At 34.8% G+C, this 21796-nt stretch overlaps 1 protein-coding gene across 2 annotated transcripts; it reads right to left on the bottom strand.

Moving 5' to 3' along the window:
- Window positions 1–5015: 5015 nt before the first annotated feature.
- On the bottom strand, window positions 5016–17972 carry LOC132598819 (protein REDUCED CHLOROPLAST COVERAGE 3). 2 transcript variants are annotated; one of them, XM_060311934.1, is made up of 24 exons: window positions 17955–17972; window positions 17218–17343; window positions 17079–17140; window positions 16842–16934; window positions 16606–16678; window positions 14521–14802; window positions 14144–14208; window positions 13924–14055; window positions 13418–13459; window positions 12799–13323; window positions 12067–12221; window positions 11138–11633; window positions 10588–10650; window positions 10400–10501; window positions 9994–10299; window positions 9831–9923; window positions 9640–9741; window positions 9409–9513; window positions 8803–8936; window positions 8369–8552; window positions 8122–8253; window positions 7689–7801; window positions 7522–7600; window positions 5016–7125 (listed from the first exon to the last, which is right to left on the bottom strand). In XM_060311934.1, exons 2-24 carry the CDS (start codon window positions 17285–17287, stop codon window positions 5470–5472), a joined length of 5064 nt encoding a protein of 1687 aa, XP_060167917.1. In that variant the 5' UTR covers window positions 17288–17343; window positions 17955–17972; the 3' UTR covers window positions 5016–5469. The 2 variants fall into 2 exon arrangements, with proteins under 2 accessions (XP_060167917.1, XP_060167908.1); XM_060311925.1 differs by lacking the exon at window positions 17955–17972 and adding an exon at window positions 17420–17593.
- Window positions 17973–21796: the final 3824 nt, after the last annotated feature.

The following is a 21796-nucleotide window of genomic DNA, read 5'->3' as shown; positions in this document are numbered from 1 at the left end:
GTTGATGGTTTTATAAGTGACAAGAGACAAGATCCGAGGATCCGGAGGAATGTTAGGGTGGGACTTTACCTAGGATAGTTATTGTGGGACTGTGTTTTATAGCCGTCTGTCTTTACTCTAGATCAGGGGATAATAAAAGGATACTCGTTATAAAAGGGATATACTAACTCTTAAACAAAAATAGTTAATTTGATTAAAATATTTTTAATTAAATATATATTGAGATTTAGTCACTTAATACTTAATAAGAATAAATGTAAAAGAGTAATTATTTGGCAAGTGAACATTTTTTTTAAAACGAAATAATAAAGGCTAAGTGACACTCACCGGAGGAGTACCTTATATTAAGGGGTTCGTAATATTAGGGTTAAAATACTTACTCTTTTGGTCCCAATTTAAGTCTCATACTTTTCTTTTTGTTATGTCCTAAAGAGAGTGCATCTTTCTGTGTTTAATAAGTTAATAATTCAAACATCATGCGAAGTTTATAATCAAAAGATTTAAAGTATATTTTAATACATTGTGCACGTTTCTAATTTAAGACTACAAGATTTAAAAGTCTCTATTTATTTCTTAATGTGCCGCTTAAATTGGGACGAAGGGAGTAGTAATCAATATAATTAATGATTTAAAATATTTAAAAAGATTGTGAAATTACAATGAAAGAAAAATATGTTCTTAACACTTTCGTAGCAAATGGAAGGAAAATATTTTTTTAAAATCCGAAAAGGGAATATAGTACTTATTTGTATATGCTTGAAGCGGGACGTAAATAGTATAGAGGGGATTCTTACACGATAATAATAATAAATAAAGGATTAAGTACGTTTTCTCCGAGCATCATGGAATCATTATTTTCTACGCCTTTTCTTGATATGATGATTATTGATTTTTTAATCATGGACATGGAATCTATTTCCAATTATCTTGGCTAGGGAATAATTAAACACTATGGCATTGCCTGCATTATACAAAGTTGCATTTTAGTCTAAAAGTCTTTTATTTATTTGATGTAACGACTCCTTGCTCAAATAGGTCGTGTGTTTAGGTAAAATCTGAGTTTATTTTTCATGTGTAAACATAAAACTTTGTTAAAGAAATAGAAACTTCATGAAAATATTAGTACAGCTTTCTTTTTATATATGTTGTAAGAAGATACAAAATTAGTAGGTTTGACAGTGATCAGTAATAAATGTGAATGTAACGGTCGATATTCTGAATGTCACGTTTCAAAGTGTTATGATATATAGATATAGCGGTGAATGAAGGATAAGACAAATGAAGTTATTGTTATACGGTTAATATACTTATCCGTGATGAACGTTATATTCAACCAATAATTTTAACCTTAATTAACTAAATAATAAATAATAAGGTAAAAATATATATCACTTAATCATAATTAAATAATAAACTTGATATTAAAGACACCTGTTTCGTTAATCAGATGCATCCATCCGCAAGGGTAAGTCTTTACACTGTTTTAGGCCCCAATAAAAGACTCCAAGAATACTAAACACTATATTATTATATAAAACACATAATTTATTTAATTATTATTAATAAAAGATTTAAATTTAAATTCTTAACATTTTAAACTTCGTTGAGGTTGTACAGATGAATGAGTAAACAACATTAACAAATTCTTTCTCATTAAAATAAATAATACATTATCTTCCTTTTCACTTCTGTTTTTTCCTCCTTAATATTTTCATATTTCTTTTTCATATTGTTAATGATTTTACTTTCTAATTTCAACTCAATTTCTGAAGTAAATAATTCATACTGCATCAGAAAATAAGTATTTTGTATCTTTTTAAATCTAAGAAATCCCCGAGTAAAAGTTGCACAGGGTTCAAGACTCAATAAATAATAGGTCAATTGTTCTATCTTTATTCACTTAAATAGCATGTCTTTTTATAATAGAGTTTGAAGTCGTATGGTAGAAGGTTAGTAAGTTGTAGGCCGTTGTCTTGCTTATCCTATCATACTAGTAATTGTAATATTTTATGCTCCTTGCTTTATATAGTATCTTGCCATAGTTTCTTCACTTCCGTTATTTTCTTTTCTAACCTGCTTTGATATGTTTTCTCTTGAGCCGGATCTATCGGAAACAACTTCTTTGCCCCACAAGGTAGGAATAAGGTATGCATACACTCTACCCTTCCCAGACCCATTTAGTGGATTACATTGGGTATGTTATTGTTGTAGAATTCGAAATCGTGATGTGTGTCTAATCCATACATCACGTGTTGAGCTCTTACTGCTAAATCTTAATTTTTTTTGTCTCATTATTATATGAATTTTATAAATAATTTTAAGAGTCTTTAAATATTTTGATTTTAGGTCATCAAACTTTGTTCAACCGCCCGATCTAATTGAGGGGCTGACTATATTGGAAGGGAGAAACACACTGCCGACTATTTTAAAAGAGAGTAATTGGTACTCCTATATTAATTAATGGCTAGTACTTAATTTATGTACTCTTAATATAGTCATTTGCAGAAGGAAAAGATAAGGTAGTTCAATAACGGAAGACTAAGAATAAATATTTTCTACGGTTGTTTTTATAAGGCAATTTAATAACGGAAGACTAAGAATAAATGTTTTCTAGGTTTTTTATTTTATTTTTATAATCGTCATGTCCAGGCCAGCTTGTGTGTACCTCGACAAATTTCACAGAATACCTGTCACCTCTGGGTAACTTTATCCACCAAGGCTTGAACAAATAGGTAATATTTTCTAACTAATGCTAATTCAGCGAATTAAATTACTTGTTCAGAGATTCGACTTCAAATTTTAATTGTATCAACCCAATTCTTTGATGGTTTTTAACCCACTTCATTAACCACTAGGTCACACCATTTGATGTTTTTCTAAAGTGTGCAGTTATCCACCAAAGAAAGTTTTACCAAATAGGTAATATTTTCTAACTAATACTAATTCAGCGAATTAAATTATCTGTTCAACCTTCAGACATTCGACTTCGAATTTTAATTATATCAAAATATTGCATAGCTATTGAATAAGATTGATTCGATTGTGAATGGACCAATTCGACAATTTTTATAGTAAAAGTATCAAGAAACAATTTCAAATTAAACTTCGGATGGTCATTCATCATGTAATAGTAGTCTTATAAGGTCCAAGTGAGTGATAAATTATGAATTGAAAAAGCAAATACTTAAAACTTACACAAGTTAACCATAGAAATGAAACTCTACAGAGCTTGCTAGCTGGCCGTGATTAACGTGTTTGTCTTTTCTAGCAACAAAATATAACGTTTTTGTATTCTGAGCTGTCGTTATTTATTTGTTCTTTTTTCATTTATTTCTTTAAAATATTTATGGGTAGTAGGTAAGAACCAACTTGGCGTCAATAACTGTGAGATCATCTTAATTGGAAATAGTGTAGACATTGACAAATTCGAGGATAGCTTAAAAGTTCGGATGTGCTTTTTCATTCCAATATCATGTCATGAGATAAATCAAATGATTCCTCTCTGTGGGTAATTGGTTCCTCATGAAATAATTAATTTTAAAATAATTCTTTAGTTTCTTAAAAATGTATTCCTAATTTAATTAAGTAAAAAAGCACATTAGAAAGGGCAAATTGGTCCGTTTGTAATTCATTTTCATTAATGATAAAAGTTTAAAATAATTGTTACAAAGAAATAAATAAACGGAGGTAAATGTAATATCGCAAAATCACGAGGGAGATGACTGATATTAGGCCAAACGTGGAGACAGGTCTTTCTTTATTATTGATGTGGAAGAACTACATTTTTTTGCGCGGATTGCCCTTCTTTGGGGGTGGTCTTTAAATTTTGCCCTTCAAATTTGTGATCTTTAAATTTTGCCCCTCATATTTGTGGTCTTTAAGTTTTGCCCTTTGTTTGGAAAGATGAGCGAATACATGAAGTTCTGGGTTCGAACCCCCGCTCAGGCATAAAATAAAAAAATAATTTCGTAAGGCAGGACTGGGGAGTGTATGCCGGATCCAGCATACAATCTTTAAGGAAAAGCTAAAGTTATGCTGGATCCGGCATAACTAAACGTCTGCCCCATAAGGCAGAATTTTTCCTAAGACATAGTTTAGTTATGCCTTATGGGGCAGAATTTTAGTTAAGACATAACAAAATTATGCCCCATAAGGCAAGAACTTTTCTTTAGGCATAGACTTTGTCTTATAAGGCAAAGTTTAAGTTATGCCTTAAGGAAAAGTATATATATATATATATATATATATATATATGCTTCAAGGCAAAGTCTGCCGGAGGGGGCAGACTTTTAGTTAAACACAACTAAAAGTCTGCCCCCTCCGGCAGACTTCTAGTTAAACACAACTAAAAGTCTGCCGGAAGGGGCATAGCAAAATTTAAACTTTGCCTTATAAGACAAACTTTTAGTTATGCCTTAAGGAAAACTTACACCTTATGGGGCATACTTTTAGTTATGTTTTATGGGGCACACTTTTAGTTAAGGCATTACTAAAAGTTTACCTTGAAAAGTTAAAAAAAAAAATACGTATATATGCTTCAAGGCAGACTTTTAGTTAAACATGACTAAAAGTCTGCCGGAGGGGGCATAGCGAAATTTAAACTCTGCTTTGCAAATTTTTTAAAAATTTTTGACTGAACGGGAGTTCGAACCCGGAACCTATGAGTTTTAGCCGAAGGGCAAAATTTAAAGACCACAAATATGAGGGGCAAAATTTAAATACCACCCCAAAAAAAGGTGCGAATTACTACCCTGTGAACTTCGGGCCCGACTGTGGAACAAACTGTATGGGCCCCGAAATTCTTGCTCTTGAGTTGATGGTCACTTCACTCAAATGTAAACTACAGAGGCTCCATTTGGTACTTTTTTGTGTAACCAAAAACATGTAGGGTGCTTAACTGGAAAGAGAAGGGGGTATATGCATAGGTTAATGAGCTGGTTGAGATTCTGCTTGTAAAACTCAAGATTTATAGACTTCATTACAATATTATATCAGCAGAATCTTAAAACGAGAAGTCAAAATAACTGATGGAGATCAAATATCAGGAAGCAAGAAGTATGATGTATACTCATGGTTGTTTTCCTAAATTACATTAGCATTGGGAAGCTACTTAAGAAGCGGCACCTTATTGAAACCAAAAAGAAAATAATGGGCACCTTATATAAAGCTGGATGAGCAAAAACAAAGGATATAGAAGCAACTCAGCAAGGACTGCACAAAAAGGAAGTTGAATAAAACTGCTGGCTACAAAAAATTGTACCTCGTCTTGATCCACTCTCTTTCCTCGTCTTTTATTTTGGGTGAACAAGATAAGCAACCTCCTCAGAGAAGTAAAGTAGAGGAAATTATTAGTGGTCCTACTGCAGTTTATCTTCTACATTTCTACAGCATCAAATAATGACGAAGTTGCCTATGGAGGTTGTCTGGAGATGAAGCACGTTCTAGTTGAGATCTCATTCCTCAATGTACTTAAGCACAAATAGACTGCTGACTGTACAAACCATTTATTCCTTGGGCAAATTGTCTCCTGTTTCTTCTTCGCTTTATCACAGGCAAAAAACCTTCTGCATCCTCATGCTTATTTTTATTTACATCAACTGTCTTTGGCCCGCTATATTTATTTGCTTCTGTCAAAAGTTCCTGTTTCCCTTCACTTCCAGACTGCAATTTAGTTGCATTATCTGCACTTGCTTTGGCAGAGCTAACTGGAAATTCACTTGCAACATCTGAATTATTCAGTTTCGACTTCACAATGAAGCTATTTTGTATTTGCCTAGCTAGCTCTTCCCTGTCAGCATGTGAACTGATCTTTGTTGATCTAACATTTTTGACATTAGCTGTAGCTTTTTTATCATGCTTCTCCTCTGCAGAACCTATTGTGACAGCGTTATTCAACCCTGTGGAAGAATCAGCATCAATAGCCACTTTTGAATCTTCACTTGCAGGAGTCGTTGGCTGTGTTTTTCTTGGAACAAATTCAGGTGCATGTGGATTCATGATTCTTGGATAATCGTAACTGCTTAATTCAGCAGCAGGGCTTTGGTACTTCACATGTCCGTTTTTCATGCGAGAATGGCTTGTCCTGTGGTACAAAGATGATCTGGGACCACAAGGAACTCTCTCAGCAATTGATGGAAATCCCACTGGTTCAGTAAGCATGCCTTGGCTGGCTCTAACATCATAGACACTAGTGACAGCAGCAGAAATCAACATATGAGTCAAATGGCAGGCACCTGGATTGAATGGTTCAGCAGCTGCTGATAGCTTACTCCTAATTCGTCGTAAACATTTTTCCTCATTACTTGAACATGAAACATCTTCAGGCTCCAGGGAAGATTTATCTGACTCGGATCCACTTATCTGGACTTCATCTTCATGGATTCCTTGTCCGTCTCGGTCATTGGCAGGTGTAGCCTCTGTCGTCACTGAGTGCCTTCCATCTTCTTCTGATGTTTCAGTTGGACTAACGCAGATCTGGGAATCAGTTTTATCCTCATTTAATTCTTCTACTTTCTCCAATAAAGGCTTTAGAACCGTACCTGGTGGTGACACCGCCACTTCTTTGTATGATAAGGATTTTGAAGCCATGGTAGCACGAGAGGCAGGAGGAGAGGAAACAGTGACATTTGATGTGCGAGAAACTTCGGCAACAGTCATTTTAGCCGAGAGATTGGTTGACTTTCCTGAACTGACGCTAGCAGCCTTTAGTTGCTTTGCAGGAGAAAATTCACCTAAACCATTCTTCAATAGCACCTTTTGTCCTTGTGAAGTAACTTCCTTCCTCGAACTGCTGTCGCGGGGGAAAAAGTATTCCAAGTTTGTTTTGATCTTGGCAAGACTAGGTTGCCTTCGGTTGAACATCTTGCCACTGCCATGCCCCGTCCGTGTTTTTGAATTTGCTTCCTGCCACCCCTCATCAGAACTTGGTTCGTGTATTATTTCCACTGGTTCCTCATTACTAGTGACATTGATGCCTTCAACTTCTCTAGTGACCTTCTCTATGTCATCTTCTTTCTTGTTAACTTCTACTATGGTCACAGGATTTTCTGTAACATCATGATCCATGGGGTTGTTACTTATTCCATCATGCTCTCCCTTTTTAGATTGATCATCTACTGGCAACACCTAAGAGACCATTAAGAAGGAAGGAGTATAACAGCGTTAATTGGCAGCTTCAGAAAGAAACATAATAGGTAACTCAAAATGACCACAACTAAAATTATCCCTTCCCTCCTCAAAAAGGAGGTTTCCCCAGGATCTGTGTTTGCAGAGTCACCTAAATACCTGACATGAGGTTAAGGATCATGTGCTGCAGTGTAGCAGGACAGATTTTCCCCATTAGACGAGCTCAATATCATTTCAATTTTTGATGGTCCAAATAACTTACAGGTGGGATTTTGGACTAGAACTAACTTCTAAGTACATACAGAAAGTTTGTAGCTCTCTGAATTCTTCTCAATGTAAGAAGTCAGTGAATTTAAGAGTATATAGCCTATACTACCATGCTGAGTGATGAACTACCTTTGAACGTCGTTTCCTCTGCGCTTCTATGGTCTTTGAACCCTGGCCAGGACTAATGTAATCCAGTAGGTCTGACACACTACATAGAGTAAAGAGTTTTAGTTCCTCAGACACAAGCAGATAGTTCAAGATCTAGTAACACCAGTTCAAAGGTAAAGTTCCAATACCTGAGGTGACCTTTGCTAGCAATGGATGCGTCTAGTCTAGGAGCTCCAGTTCTTGCAGCTTCTTGCTGCTCTAAGGCTTTTGATTCAAAGTACTCTAGCCATGCAGCAGCATCCTACAATGCATATGTAACTCCCCAACTTTAAAATACAGCAACAGATTGGTAAGTTATTTAGAAGACCCAAGTCATTTATCATCTTCTATTGAGAAAGACCTCATTCTTACTGGGAAATGCCCAATGTAACAAAAATAAAAGGCATATGTTATTTGCTAAATACATTCAAAAAGCAAGCGCCACAATGCAGAGAGAGAGAGAGTTATCTTCATCATTTTTAACTGTTGAAGCATTCTGGAAAAGACTAAGATGTGAAATAAACAGGAGAGCCATAATAGTAACTAGTAAAGAGGGAAATCAGGCATTAGATTCGTACAAACCTGAGTACGGAGATCATCTGCTCCTAGTTTTGCTTGAAGAATCTGCAATGTAGTTTGCTCATGTTGCACACTCAGTGAATATGCTTCCATGAGAGAAAGAGCTATGGCTATGGCATGATAGCTGGCAGCAGTCTGTCCGAGGCAGCAACAGAGTTGACAAAAGATGTCAGAAAGTAAAGAATATTTTCACAAGCACTTAACTTTAATAAAAGGATGAGGTTGGAATATGAGAACTGAGAGAAAAAACCTGTATATGATCTACTCCCAGTAATCTTTGGTTGCATTTAAGGGCTTCATGTAGATATCTAAGAGCAATATGTACATTTCCCATGCCCTCTTCCATCATAGCCACATTTATGTATGTGGCAGCTGTGTTTGGGTGAGATAGTCCACATGTAAAGTGAAGAAGAAATAAAGCACGGTTGACATACCTGGAAATCATTAATGAACTTGCTTCAATTATCAATGTAAAAAAGAAAAAACGACTAAACATAGTTTGGATCAGTCAAGACTTCAACGAGAATGAAAAAGGGATGTGAGAGACAAGACGGGAAATCTTCTGAATCCCAAAATTACAATTTGCAAAGTTCAACAAATTTGGAATCAAAAGATTGAGCAATGACATGTAAGTCTTGGTTCCATAATATGACCAACTAGAGAAGAGAATCTTTTCTCACTCACTTTAGAGCCAACTCAATGTGTTGGAGACGATAGTAGAATACAGAAAGATCCCCATAACTTTTCATTGTATCTGGATGGTCGAGTCCTAGCTCCCTCTCATTGATATCCAATGCCTTCTGTTGATAAATTGTTGCCTAAACAAGAATAATAATCATTCAGAAAGATTATTATCGTATATTCTGCAATTCTGTATATCCAAGGAGTCTGCATTCCGTTTCTTTATCGGCCAATGCAAGTGCACCGGTGTGTGGTGGAATACACAAGTGAATGGAAGGTCAAAAAGAACGTGAAATTTTTTGTGAATTGAAGAAATCCAAAAAGCTGACTGCTGGAGCTTGCATGATTGGAAAAAGAAAACATAGATGCTTAGCAATACTTCCAGAATTGTCAATCAAACATCAATACACAAGCATCTCTAAGATAATGCTTCCTCGACTATCTTCTCTAAACTTGAAAACTTTTCATTAGCTACTTTGAGTAGATTTAAGAACTTAGTTCTGGAATAAGATAATTAATGAGCAAGATATAAAAATGAGGAGAAAAAAGACTAGTTGAATCTTGCATGTCACTTAACACATCAAAGCCAAGCGCCGAACTGTTTATTACCTGATTGAAGTCTCCAGTGTGATAAAGGACAACAGCCAGGAGGCTATATGCACTTGCAGTGGCACGGTGATAGGGGCCACATACAGCTATCATTTTTGCCAGGGCCTTCAAGTAAATACACAAGCAAGTAAAGTAAATCTGTGTCCTCTACAAGTCAAGAAAATCTGTGCACTTGAAGGAATGGACTTCAGAGACTTGTGAGTGCATGTACTTTTAGTTTATAATTTGTACCTTTGTTCCACACATTACAGCATCTTCCAACTTCCCTTTGTCAAGAGCAACCTTAGATGATTCTAGTAAAGTCCGTCCATCAGCAGAAGAGCATCCGACATGCTGAAAAGCAGATAGTAATTAAATGAAGCCGTATTTCCAATCATTTGTCACGAAGTTCAAAAGGAAGCAGAAGAGACAGAAAGGCTTACTTTACACAAAGGTAGTACGCTGATAACATCACTTTTACTGAAAGGGTATGGGCATTCCATATCATAATCTTTTGGAACCAACTCTAATCCAATCTGAACAAAAAACATGTGTTAATTAACTTTGAATTGTAAATTTTAATTAATGCAGCCAATCTTACAGTACCTTATGACAAAGCCCGCGGAGGACCGACAATTTCCTCAACTGTTGGAATTCATCTTTTAACCTCCAACCAAATCTTTCAACCAGGAATTTCCTTAACCATTGCATCTTGAGAATGTGGTTTTCATCACTGTCTTGTGTGGCAGCGGACCCAAACAAGAAATTTAACGATGAGGCTATAGCAGCTGACAAGTTGGCCACATTGTCAACAGAGGCAATGACAGCTCTAAGTACATGCTTGAAAGCTCGAGTAACCATCTCATGAATACAAAGCGACTGTATGTGAGGAAGCTTCTCCGCAAGTTCAACCTAGATTACAGAATAACATCAGGTTCATCAGAAGACATCAACAAGTCTGAATTCCTGACAAACTAAGGAAGATTGAGACAGATGAAGAAATGAATCTTACCACATGACCCAAAGAACGCATTTGTAATCCTCTTAGATGCATGAAGTCGGTAAGGGTGCGTCCATCAACTGGAGAAAGTTCCAACGATGCAAAGTCTGTAACCTAAATAGAATTACAGATTAGTTTTTCTCTTCATGTATTTCAAAATTTGGTTTCATTACCGAAATACATCGGAAACTTAGAATTACCAGTTTCGGGATAGCAACTTCATCATAATACTTGCGGGCCATTTCGACAAGTTCATCCACTGACTGTAACAAGAAGCATAGTTATCAGTAAACCGTGATCAATACTATTAAAGACTCACTAATGACAAATATATCTATTTCCTCAACAATTTTTCCTACCACTCTTTCTCCCTTTTACTCAAAAGATGGAAAATGAAACAGCTTAGCTTGAGAATTCAACGACATCTTGAATTCTGTCACCGAGTCAAAACTTCTCAAGTAACCTCATGAAGGATTTGAAGAAAAAAAGATATAAAATGTGCGGAGGTCATATACAGGAGGCCAGTGTTTGAAGGGAAGATGACTAAAAACTTTTGTGGCAAATAAAAACGTATTTGAAAAAGAAATATAGGTGCACATTTAACATAATTATGTGCTTAGAAAAAAAAACCTTGTATATTCACCATCTCTCTTTTCTTTCTTCTCTCCTCCTCTCTCTTTGGACATCATTTTTTCATCAAAGTTATAGCATAAATATGTTCCAAAAGAAAACTGTTATATTATTATTGACCTTCAGATGGAGGTCCATCCCACTTTCTTTCAAACGAAGGTAAGCTTCTCGAGAGATAAACTTCCTCCATTCAGCTTCACACTTTGGGTTGCCATTGCTTAATTCTGTCGAGCCACTTTCTGTGTTCAGAGTGCTGTCTGTCACATCATCTGCTTCATTGTCATCCATGGAACTAACATTACTTGGTCTCTTTTCCCTCTTTTTGAGCATTTTAAATCGCTTTCCAAGTCCCTTAACTGTGGGTTCAACCTTACCATCATTCCCAACCGTGTCTTCTGATGGTGTTTCCTGCTTTTGTAGATGCTGAACCCAACAAGAACCAAGTTCCCATCTGATGGACCCTTTGGATTTATCATCCATCCCCTCTAACTTATTCAAACCATCCTTAATGATTTTATGGACCAAAGACATTGAATTTGCATGGTCATCCGAATCAGACCGGGGCAATTGACCGCCTCCAGAAGCAGTCATTGGCTTGTGAAGCAGAAGGCGTAAGCTGAAAAAGGTTAAAACTCAGAATTAGAAGCAAGCAACTTGTGAGCCAAAAAGAAATCCATCAATTTAGTCCTAAAGAAGAGTGCATCCTCAATAAAACCCCTTAGATTTAAATATTGACATCAATTGAACAATGTGACTTTTCATTCACAAACTCAATTTTGAATCTTGACATTGTTGACCAACGTGACTTGACATTCCCAATCAAAATCTTAACATGGTGTTGGTTCCCAACTATATGAAGTGTCATATTCATACATGCACCAAAAGTTATTCAAAGAAAGGGAAAAAAAATGGAAACATGCATAATTGCTTGACCGTGGTAACATGTTAAATAAAAGATCCTGTACTTATGAACATTCTTACTGATAAAATTTTTAGTCATCAAATAACACCATATAAAGTTCATCTAGGTTTATTGCATTTTCACAAACCTGTTGATGTTGAGTGCATTGGCTCCCCCATCTGCTTGGTCGTCGATTTTGATATCCTGAGGCAGACTCCTATCCACACGAATGTCACCAACAACTTTCACAATTGCTGTGTAACCACAATGTTTCACAACCACCATGCCCAATGAAGATGTGTCCTGTCCAATCAAACATATCCTTTCAACTTCGTAAATTGAAAAATTGGTGACAGAGAAAAGATAGGAGAGTTTTTTCATAATTAAATATTGGGGGAGGAGAAGGAGAAATGAAAGAATATAAGGTGGGGAATCGAACCCCCCCAACAAGGTGGAAGTTCAAGTACCAACTGGGGTACCATGATTCCCCAAGATAGGAGAATTTACAAACAACATTTACATCAATCCCGATGCACGTCATGTGAAACCAAAAAGTAAAATAAGAGGGTGCTTGAAAGAGAAGAATTGGACAAGTGCAGAACCAATTGACACCATGGAAGTTAAAGATATTACCCAAGTCATAAATAATGCACACCACGGAAACAGCAGGAGAAAAGGGGGGGAGGGAGGATGTTTCAGAAGGTGAAAAGAGTATGTTCTCACTGAAACAAATGATGCGATGCCTACTTATACCCCTTCCCCCAGGGTGGGCCATGTGTCTGCTTGTAAATAAAGGAGAAAGGATGAAAACCAAATCATACAACAACTATATAAGGGTTTTCCAAGTTCAAATATTTCTTTAAGGCAGCTTGTAACTTACATGTATGACAACACTTTCATCTGCAGTTACTCCTTTAATTAAATTTCTTCGAGCAACATCCTCAGCAGATACATTAGAATCTCTACTGCCGATAACTTTGACTTCTTTCAGGCTAGCATCCCCGAAATCTCTTTTAACTATAATAGACAAGTCACCAATGCGACCCTCAGAGAGTACTGAGCCCAGAGCACAATTTGAGGTACCCCTCGAAGTAGAATCCATGACTTGGTATATGGCTGAGACAGCTTTAAAAATAGAGACGTCAAGGAAAAGATTATGAAGCAAAAAAGCCTTTCGGTCTCGAAACACCCTCTCCTCCTCAGTTTTGCAAGGAAGGTTTTTCAATACTGCAAAATCTGTAGCCCAAGATCTATGATCATGCTCTCCATTCCTTCCCTGACCTCCGCCATTGCCACCCCAACTCTCATCTTCCACTGGAAGCTGAATGAAGTTTGATGCAGAATCAACAACGGATGGAGGGACAAGCCATGTGTTGGAGCGGAAACCATATGGAAGATTACCAAACTGAAAACAACCAACAGAGCAGAAAAATGTGCACCCACAGTTAAATACCACTTCATTTTCCCTTGATGCTTATTTGCAATAAACAACATGTCACCTTGTTATGTTCTATAAAAGCCTTCATCAAGGATTCATATGCCTGCAAAGTAAAACCAAGCTTTTATTCAACAAAAGATCAATTTAAGCTGACAGAATAGACATCACAAATTCGGAGCAATTGATATCAATTGTCGGAGTTGGTACTGATAAATCAAGCAGATAAAAAAAATGAACGCGATTTTTTGTTGTATCCTCCACCTCCTTTTTATATATTGTCATGCATGTTATCATTATCAATCAAATAGGTATCTGACTTTTAATGGCAGTGGTATCTTGCCGTTAGATACCATTGATGAATCAACGTTCCTGTTCATACTTGTAGTCTTTTATAAAGTAACTGCTGTCATAAAGAAAATAATGACACATATATGGCAAATGCTATTGATGATTAGAGTGATTTAAGTTTCATTAGTGAGGAAGGAACTTCATGCACAATTTCTTTTGCAAATTATACAAGTGATGTAAGCAAGAATGGACACATATTGAGGCTATGAAGATACTTACATTAGCAAAAGCTTGGCTGAGCTGTTGCAGAAGATCAACCAAGCAATGGCTTCGCATAAGTGGCTTCCCTGAAGTGTAGAAACCTTTTGCTGCTGCAACCACTTGCAATGTCTTTCCATTGCATATCTTAATCTGCAAAGAGTTTCACATCATCAAAATCCTCTAACAATCTAGAAAAAAACAAATGCAAAACCAGAAGAAAAGAAACAAAACTTGGTACCTGTAATTCGAAATAGTCGCCATCTCGCCTTGCTTTAGCATTGTTACAATCCACTCTTTTCAAACCTGAAACATCTCAGTTAGAAGAAATGCACCGTAAATTCTGCAATATTCCAGATTTAAGTTATAGCCTCCTTGCCCAATCTTTTAGTTTTTCAGAACTAAAAACAGTTTTTAAGTAAAAGCATTTTTTTTGAAAAAACACTTTAAAAACTTGGTCAACCTGCTAATAACTGCTCAAAAAGTATTTTTTTTTTTTAAGTTTGGTCATACTAATTGCTGCATTTTAAATTAATTGATCAAACAGAAATTGCTTCTTTCCGTATAAACTGAATTTAGAAATAGGCTAATAATATGAAAAGGGAGAAGAAAACGCACTGAGTATAGGCGGAGAGAGGTTGGAGAAAGAGAAGAAGTCATAGAAATCAGAGAGCTTAGGAATTGGATGTATCGCCACCATTTCATTCTCTTCCTGCGCCGCCGGCTCCAATGAAGGAGCCGCCACTCCATCCGACGGCGACGCTGGCCGGCTTGAACCATTTCGCTTCTTCGCAGTTGTTGATTTTCCGGGCTTGGGCTTGGAGAAGCGGGTAGTGCACGCCACGATGTCCAGTAGCCTGCGGACATGATCCACTACCTGAGACTCCTCCGTGTACTCCTCTGAGATGTCAGTGGCATTTTCGTTAATAAAGTAGGAATATAGGGCAATTCCCAAAAGATTTTAAAACATTCAATAAAGCACCAGCGGAATAAACCATAGGCGGACCTCTAGTGCACGTTTGCATTTGATTTCATTTATTTATCTAGTTAAACAAATTTAAATAACATAATTTTACCTGAGACCTGCATTCATTGTCAGTTTTTTTAAAAAAAATGCATTTAGGTGGGTTCGATCTCGCGACCTTAAGGGATTAAACACAATATTTAATCAGTGCTCCATTTGGTCCTATTTGATCATGGGATACTTCTTCGGTTAATATTAGATATATTTTAAAAATTATTTATATAATATATCGCGTTTAGTCGGGTGACCATGTGTTCTCGTAACCTATTTTTTCTATGTAAATTCGCCCCTGGGTAGAGTGATATTTTACCCTCAGATCAAAAAAGTTACAGGTGTTCAATATTTACATCAAAGAAATAATTATAGACATGTGTTACACATATAATTGCAATTATATCATGTGACATGCATTCTCATGTTAATCCATGATTATTATATTAAATTATTTTATTTAGTCTAAACGCTCAGTATGAATAATTATTTTTCTTTTCTACCCTCTGTTCGGCTCAATAGTATTTTACAGGACTTCCACATATGGAGTCGTTGGTTAATTGAATTTTTGTACTGATAAATGTGAATACCGGTTGAGTTTTTCTATTGTGCATGGGACCATCAGACATGCACAGATACTGGTCGTCAGACAAAAAATCACAAGTAGTACAACAACATTAAACAATGAAGATTATGAAAGGCATGTGCTCTCTGGCTTGAAAGAAATACCCCACGCCCATTTCTTTTTTCTTTTTTTTTCTTTTTTTTTTTTGTCTAAATGGGGGGTAGGTGAAGCTTTAATTTGACGGTAATTGTGAGGATTAATTATTCTAATTAGTGACTTGTTAACACCGATGTACTTCTATTGAAATTCATGCCATTGATTTAACCAAAACTTATGACCTATCTACACTCCATGCCTTTGGCAGAATAGGTTGGTGGGCTCTAATTTCATCATTCTGTGACTAATCACTCCGTTCACTTTTATTTGTTCATTATATTAAAAATAATTTTTTTTTACTTGTCCACTTTAATATATTAAGAAAAAGACAAACTTTTTTTCTTGTTTAACTCTTAACATTACTTACTCATTTCCAAATCATTTTTTAATCCTATTGAGACTATACACTAATTAATATAAGTATTATGATCAAATATATAATCTATTTATTAATTACTAAGGAGCGTGCAAAATAAAAAATGAATAAATAAAAGTGAACGGAGAGAGTACTAATTAGGAGAAATTGTAATTACAGCAAATACATATCTGGATCGAATAACTCTGCTGTTCTCTCAAGTTTCAAGTGAGAACAAGAATAATTTATTAATTTAGTTTTGTCTTATACACAAAGTAAAAGACTTGAACCAACTACACGTCTGGAGGCTAGAAATATGGCGTCAAATTTGAGATTTTTTCAATCTAGGGCCCAAAGTTTAAACACCTTTTAATACAGTTTGACTAAAATAATACAACCTGTTTAAGCGTAGTTAAGATTTAAGGTTTATGCATTTTGAAATTGTTACAGAAGTTATAGCTCGTTTAAATTATTGAATCAATAATTAAATATTTATACATATTCAATAAATTTTCTAATATAAATACACGATCCTTACGTGGTGTTATAGCTCAGCCCCTAACAACACGTGATCCTATTATACATAGAGATGAGATTTTTATGAAAACCTACCTTCAACCATTCTCAGCAAACATGGCTTCAGAGTCGCAACATCTAACTTGTCATTTAGTTTTGGTCCCTTCACCTGTTCAAACCACCATCACTTTTCCATATTAACACACTACTTCTTTTGAATAAAAAAAGATAATTAAACATAACAAGTAGTAAAAACAAAACCAAAGATTGACAAACAGACAGAGGAAAAAATCATCAATTTTGGAGTTTAATGAAATTAAGAATGAACTAACCTCGTGAGATAACGAATAGTTCGTGAAATGACATGTTTCAACATTGGCGTCTAGTAGCTTCCTCACATCCAGTATCTTGTCCGTCGATATGCCCTTCAACAAAAAAAAAAAAAAAAAAAAAAAAAAAATCAAATTAAATAAACCAATTAGTTATCTATGCCTCCATAAAAGTGACAAATGCCAGTGTTACTTTGAATTTTCATAGTAAATCGGATTGAATTCATCAATCATCAATACCTTGAGAACAACTTCAGTTTCATAGGGAGTGATGATAGTTATGTCAAGAACACTGGGAATCACTGCAAAGAAACAAAAATTGAAAAAAATGTATGTATAGAGCAAAGTAAGAAAAACAAATCTTAAACATGTATTGAACCTTTCTCTTCTTTCTTCTTCTTGTCTGTTTTTGCTCTGTTTCCCTTTCCCCTGCCTGATCTTGGTGCCATGAACCTTCTTTTTTTCCACTCTACTTATGCTTCAGCTTCAAGAAAGAGCTGACCAACTGTCCAAAATAAATTGAATGAACAAAAGGTCTAAAAATTTAATTTAATTGATGCATATCAAGAAATGGTTATTACATAAAACAGTAGTGACCAATGACCATGCAGCAGATGTATAGATAGAGAGAAACAGAGGAGTTGAAAAGTGGAGAAGAGAATGAAAGAGGCAAAGGGGACTAAATAGTAGTGAGGAAGTTGGAGATAGCTTTAGGAGATAGATAAAGTTGTGAATGGAAATCTAGTGAAAGGTTTTGAAAGAAGATAGGATAAGGTGTGGGGGTATTTTAGCCCTCTTTTCATTAACGGAACCTTAATAAAAGTTATGAGACGTAGTTTTGGCTCAAATAATGTATTTGTAATAAAACATTCACCTAACAACAGTAATAATAATAACAAATCAAGTATAATTTCATTAGTGGGTCTGGAGAGGAGGTGTGTACGCAGACCTTACCCGTATCTTATGAGGTTAATAAGAATTTCACTTAATATATATAAATAATTTATTCATAATTTAATAAATGGAAAGAAAAATGTAACTCTGAACCTATAAACTTACTGTCCTCCTCGTGCTATTTCAATACTGAGTTTATTTTCAAAGAAATATTGAGCTCACCTTGTTGGCTGCTTAAAGGGACATGAATTATTGTGATAGTATTAGAGAGGATTTTTAGCTTTTCACAAGGAGGTATAATGAGTGGGGGACGATGTCTTTTTCTAATATTGTAGGTAAGAGAGGCAGTCCAATTCACCGTGAATTTAAGACGCAAACAAAATTGGTGGACCAGCTCACCGTTGGTTTCACCACACGTGGCACACTCTTGATGGGTTGTTCCCCATTTTGCCGTTTTTCTTGTTTTTTTCAAGGGTTTGGCTCCTTCTAATTATTTTGGCCAGCCTACTGGAGCAATTTCTGAGACCGCAATTTTGTCATTTTTACACTATTAATTTCACTAATACCTTTTTCTTAATGAATTTATGTTTTAAATAATTATATGTAAATAAATTTATGCAATTCCTGTAAATTTCATGTTCCTTTTTACATATTATTTATCCAAAATTGTTATAACCAATTAGTCATTGAGCTGATATTGTATACATCATGTGTGCGTAAGGTTTTCTCGCTACAGTACATAGTGATAGTTTTAAACATGGATGGAGTAAGAGGGCGCACGAAATTTATTCCAACCACCTTCATCAAAAAATTACATTATATATAAAAGTTATAATTATTCTTTATGTATATATTACTGTTTATGTTAAATTTTTTGAATTTTCCATGTATTTATTTTCTTATATTTTAAATGTCCTTAGTAAAAATTCTAATTTCCGCCACTAATTTGAAGGGTGTAATAGATGTGGGTATGTGTTGGCTGTGATTAAGAGTCTAGAGATCAGGTGCACGAAAAAAACACACTAAAACAATAATTACTTTGAAAATTCAAACAAAGATTCCAGCAGCGTCTCAACAATTTTCACGTTTCATGCTAATTATTATTAGTGATTGTTTCTGTAGTCATCACTGTACTTTTCTTTTATTTGATGAAAAATTTCAGCAAGGGGACTCACGAAACACATGCTGATACCTTAAAATTTGGCAACATTCATCTTTCTAGTGAAGACTAGGTTCTCGAGTGTGAAATCAAATAAGCAACTACTTCTAGTTTTCTGGTATTGACAAATTTCCCCTTTTTTCCCCTCCAATACTTCAAAGAACTAGTTATAGTATATGTGTGATGCACATGAATTATGCGTCTATTATTAAAAAAAATGTATAGAATAAGAATGAATTATGTGTAATAGCAATTGACGTTTAGATAGGTGCAACATTTATTTAAATGGAAACGTAAATATTATCACACTGACACAATCACATAATAATTGAATTCAAAGTAATTAAGTATCTTATGAATCATCAAAGACGAAAACCCAAGGTGTAAGTATAGATATTTAATTGCATGAAATAATGTAGGTTTTGTTGTTTTATTTGACCTAATATATCTTTATAGCCAATGTTCTTGGTGTATGTTCCTTTTTATCACTTCAACCGCCCCGTCATAATCTTTCCTTGATATTCCTTTGAAATTGCAACATACAGTTGTGTGAGAAAACAGTTAAAAATATTGGGGAATATGCTTTAATTTTAGAATGTATCTAATAAATTAGTTGAAACAGTGTGTCTTTATCTCCTTATATGATAAGTTTTATGCGATCCTCACCTTATGAACTAACTTTGGAGATTGATCTTATAATATTGTCCATGTTCTTAACATGCACGGTGTACTACCAGAGTCATCGCTAATTTTTGTTACTCAATATTGGTGCCATCTATATTATTTTGTTCACACTTTAATATAACGTCCAACTTTAAATAGTTCTTGCCGGAAGAAAAAGAAGTTGTAATGTGTGCAGCATATGTTAGTAATCAAAAAGAGATTAAATCAATAAGTAATTAACCTATAGAATCACACATTAACTGGTTGTCTCAAGGATTCTCAAGTATCCACTGGAAGGATTCTTGGGACAGGTAATTGCTCCAAGTAAGTAACAGCTACTATAGACAACAACGTCATTATTGTAATCGAAGCACGACAGAGCAGGCCCTGTTTCTATTTACAGTTGGGGCCGGGGGATTGTAATTGTCTTCATTGCTTCTTCCAAAACCACAAATTCTTGTTAGAAAGCCTGACTTGTTTGTCTTATTTCTGAATACACTTCCAAGAGCATTTCAATTGTCCAACAAATTTTCTCCGACTTATATTTTCAGATTTAAAATTTGAAAGAAAAAAAAATAGCACTTTGGTTTGTGATATTTGTGGAAGTGTTGAGGTGCAAAGACTGATTCGGACATCACCATTACAAGAAAAAAAAAAACATTAGTACTTCAATTTACCTACAATACACAAAACATAATTAGCTAGCATCTCCGGCTGGCGGACTTGGTTTTGTGTTGTCTCACCTGAGTGTTATATAACTTGATGAGTAGTTTTTCATGTTACTCCCGTAAACAAAGAACGAACGCTATATCTAATAAATTATAAGTAAGTAATTATTACATCAAATAAGGTCCTTTTGCTTTACATATGTATGCGTTCAAATTCTGATGGAAAAGGTTACTTAATATTTTTGCTACTGGAAGAAGATATGGAATTAGTCAATGTATGTGTAAGATGCTCCGACACCATAAATCTAAAAGAAAAGCACAAGAAAAATAAGGCTTCAAATTTTTCAACAACTTATGGTTCGACCGGAAAGCATGAGGTGAAATCCAAGTCCATTGTACTTGTAGCTGAATTATTGAATTTCATCTCTTTTAATCTTTGTTTGTTTGGGCCCAATTATAATAAATGAAACCGAATTCAAATTTAATGGGATTAAAAGCTTAAGATAAAGAATGGGGAAAAAAGAATTTAGGCGTTAAAGCAAAGTTGACCTGTCAAATGAATAGTAGTTTCATTAAATGATCTAACTCCATTTAGTAACAAAAATATCTATATTTGGGCAAGGGTTGTGCAGAATATAGTTAGGTCCAAGTTGATGGTGAAAGCATACAAATGCTACAGGGTGCAACTTTTTCAAATCAAACCATACAATGATGTCTATGAATTAACAAAAATTGATAGGAATAATAATCTTAAAAACTATTTCATCACATTTTCATAAGAGAACAACTTTTAACCTTTAAGGGTGTGTTTGGTATGAAGTAAAATGTTTTTCATGAAAAATATTTTCCCTATTTCCATTAGTGAAGTCATATTCCTCATTTCTAAGGAACTTATTTTCCTAAAAAAATTATTTTTCAAAACATTTTGACCAATAAACATGAGAAAATAGATACCAAAACACCTTAAGACCGTTAAATAATCGGAAAAAGTGAACTTTATTACTATGGCAGAGCTTTATAGGGTAAAAAGGAATTTTTTATTTTTGTTACATATAATCCGTTGAATTCCCTTAATTTATAAGGAACAAGTTAGCTGAAGTAGCAAAAGAGGTTAAAAAATTAGCGTTAAATCACCTGTTAAAATACTCCACTTCTATATATATGCCTGAAGAGTTAAAATTGATAAATTGCAACCATTGCGTTCGCTATCAAGACTTTAATGCTAGAAACTTTGGTTTGTTCATGGTTTAAATGCGAAATTAACTTCATACTATTAACATCTATTTAGAAAGCAAATCGTAAGCTTAAAAGATTTGCAAAGATCAAACACAACTTTATCTTTTCAATTCGTACACTAAATATTACGATGTTATTTTATTTTAATTGCGATTTGAATTGTACATTATCTAATGTGATGGGAATTGATGGCTCTATCAGACTATCACAACACATTTTCCAAGTGGCTCTTCAACAGCACTGAGGTTATTGTAATGTCAAGCTGTCAACCACGAAATTAAACTATTCTTAAAACTTACGCACGTGAATTGTGCTTCTCATTTTATTTCCACTCTCAT

The sequence above is a fragment of the Lycium barbarum genome, chromosome 1 (assembly GCF_019175385.1).
Source record: "Lycium barbarum isolate Lr01 chromosome 1, ASM1917538v2, whole genome shotgun sequence".
NCBI classification, from domain to species: Eukaryota; Viridiplantae; Streptophyta; class Magnoliopsida; order Solanales; family Solanaceae; genus Lycium; species Lycium barbarum.
The sequence above is the reverse complement of the archived record's forward strand: the minus strand, read 5'-3'. Positions and strand labels throughout refer to the sequence as shown.

Coding starts and splice junctions, on each gene's coding strand:
- LOC132598819 (XM_060311934.1), bottom strand. CDS start 17,287: ATGGCACCAAGATCAGGCAGGGGAAAGGGAAACAGAGCAAAAACAGAC. Junction 13,324..13,417: donor CTTTTATAGAACATAACAAG/GTGACATGTTGT, acceptor GGTTGTTTTCAG/TTTGGTAATCTTCCATATGG. Junction 8,553..8,802: donor CACATTGAGTTGGCTCTAAA/GTGAGTGAGAAA, acceptor AATGATTTCCAG/GTATGTCAACCGTGCTTTAT.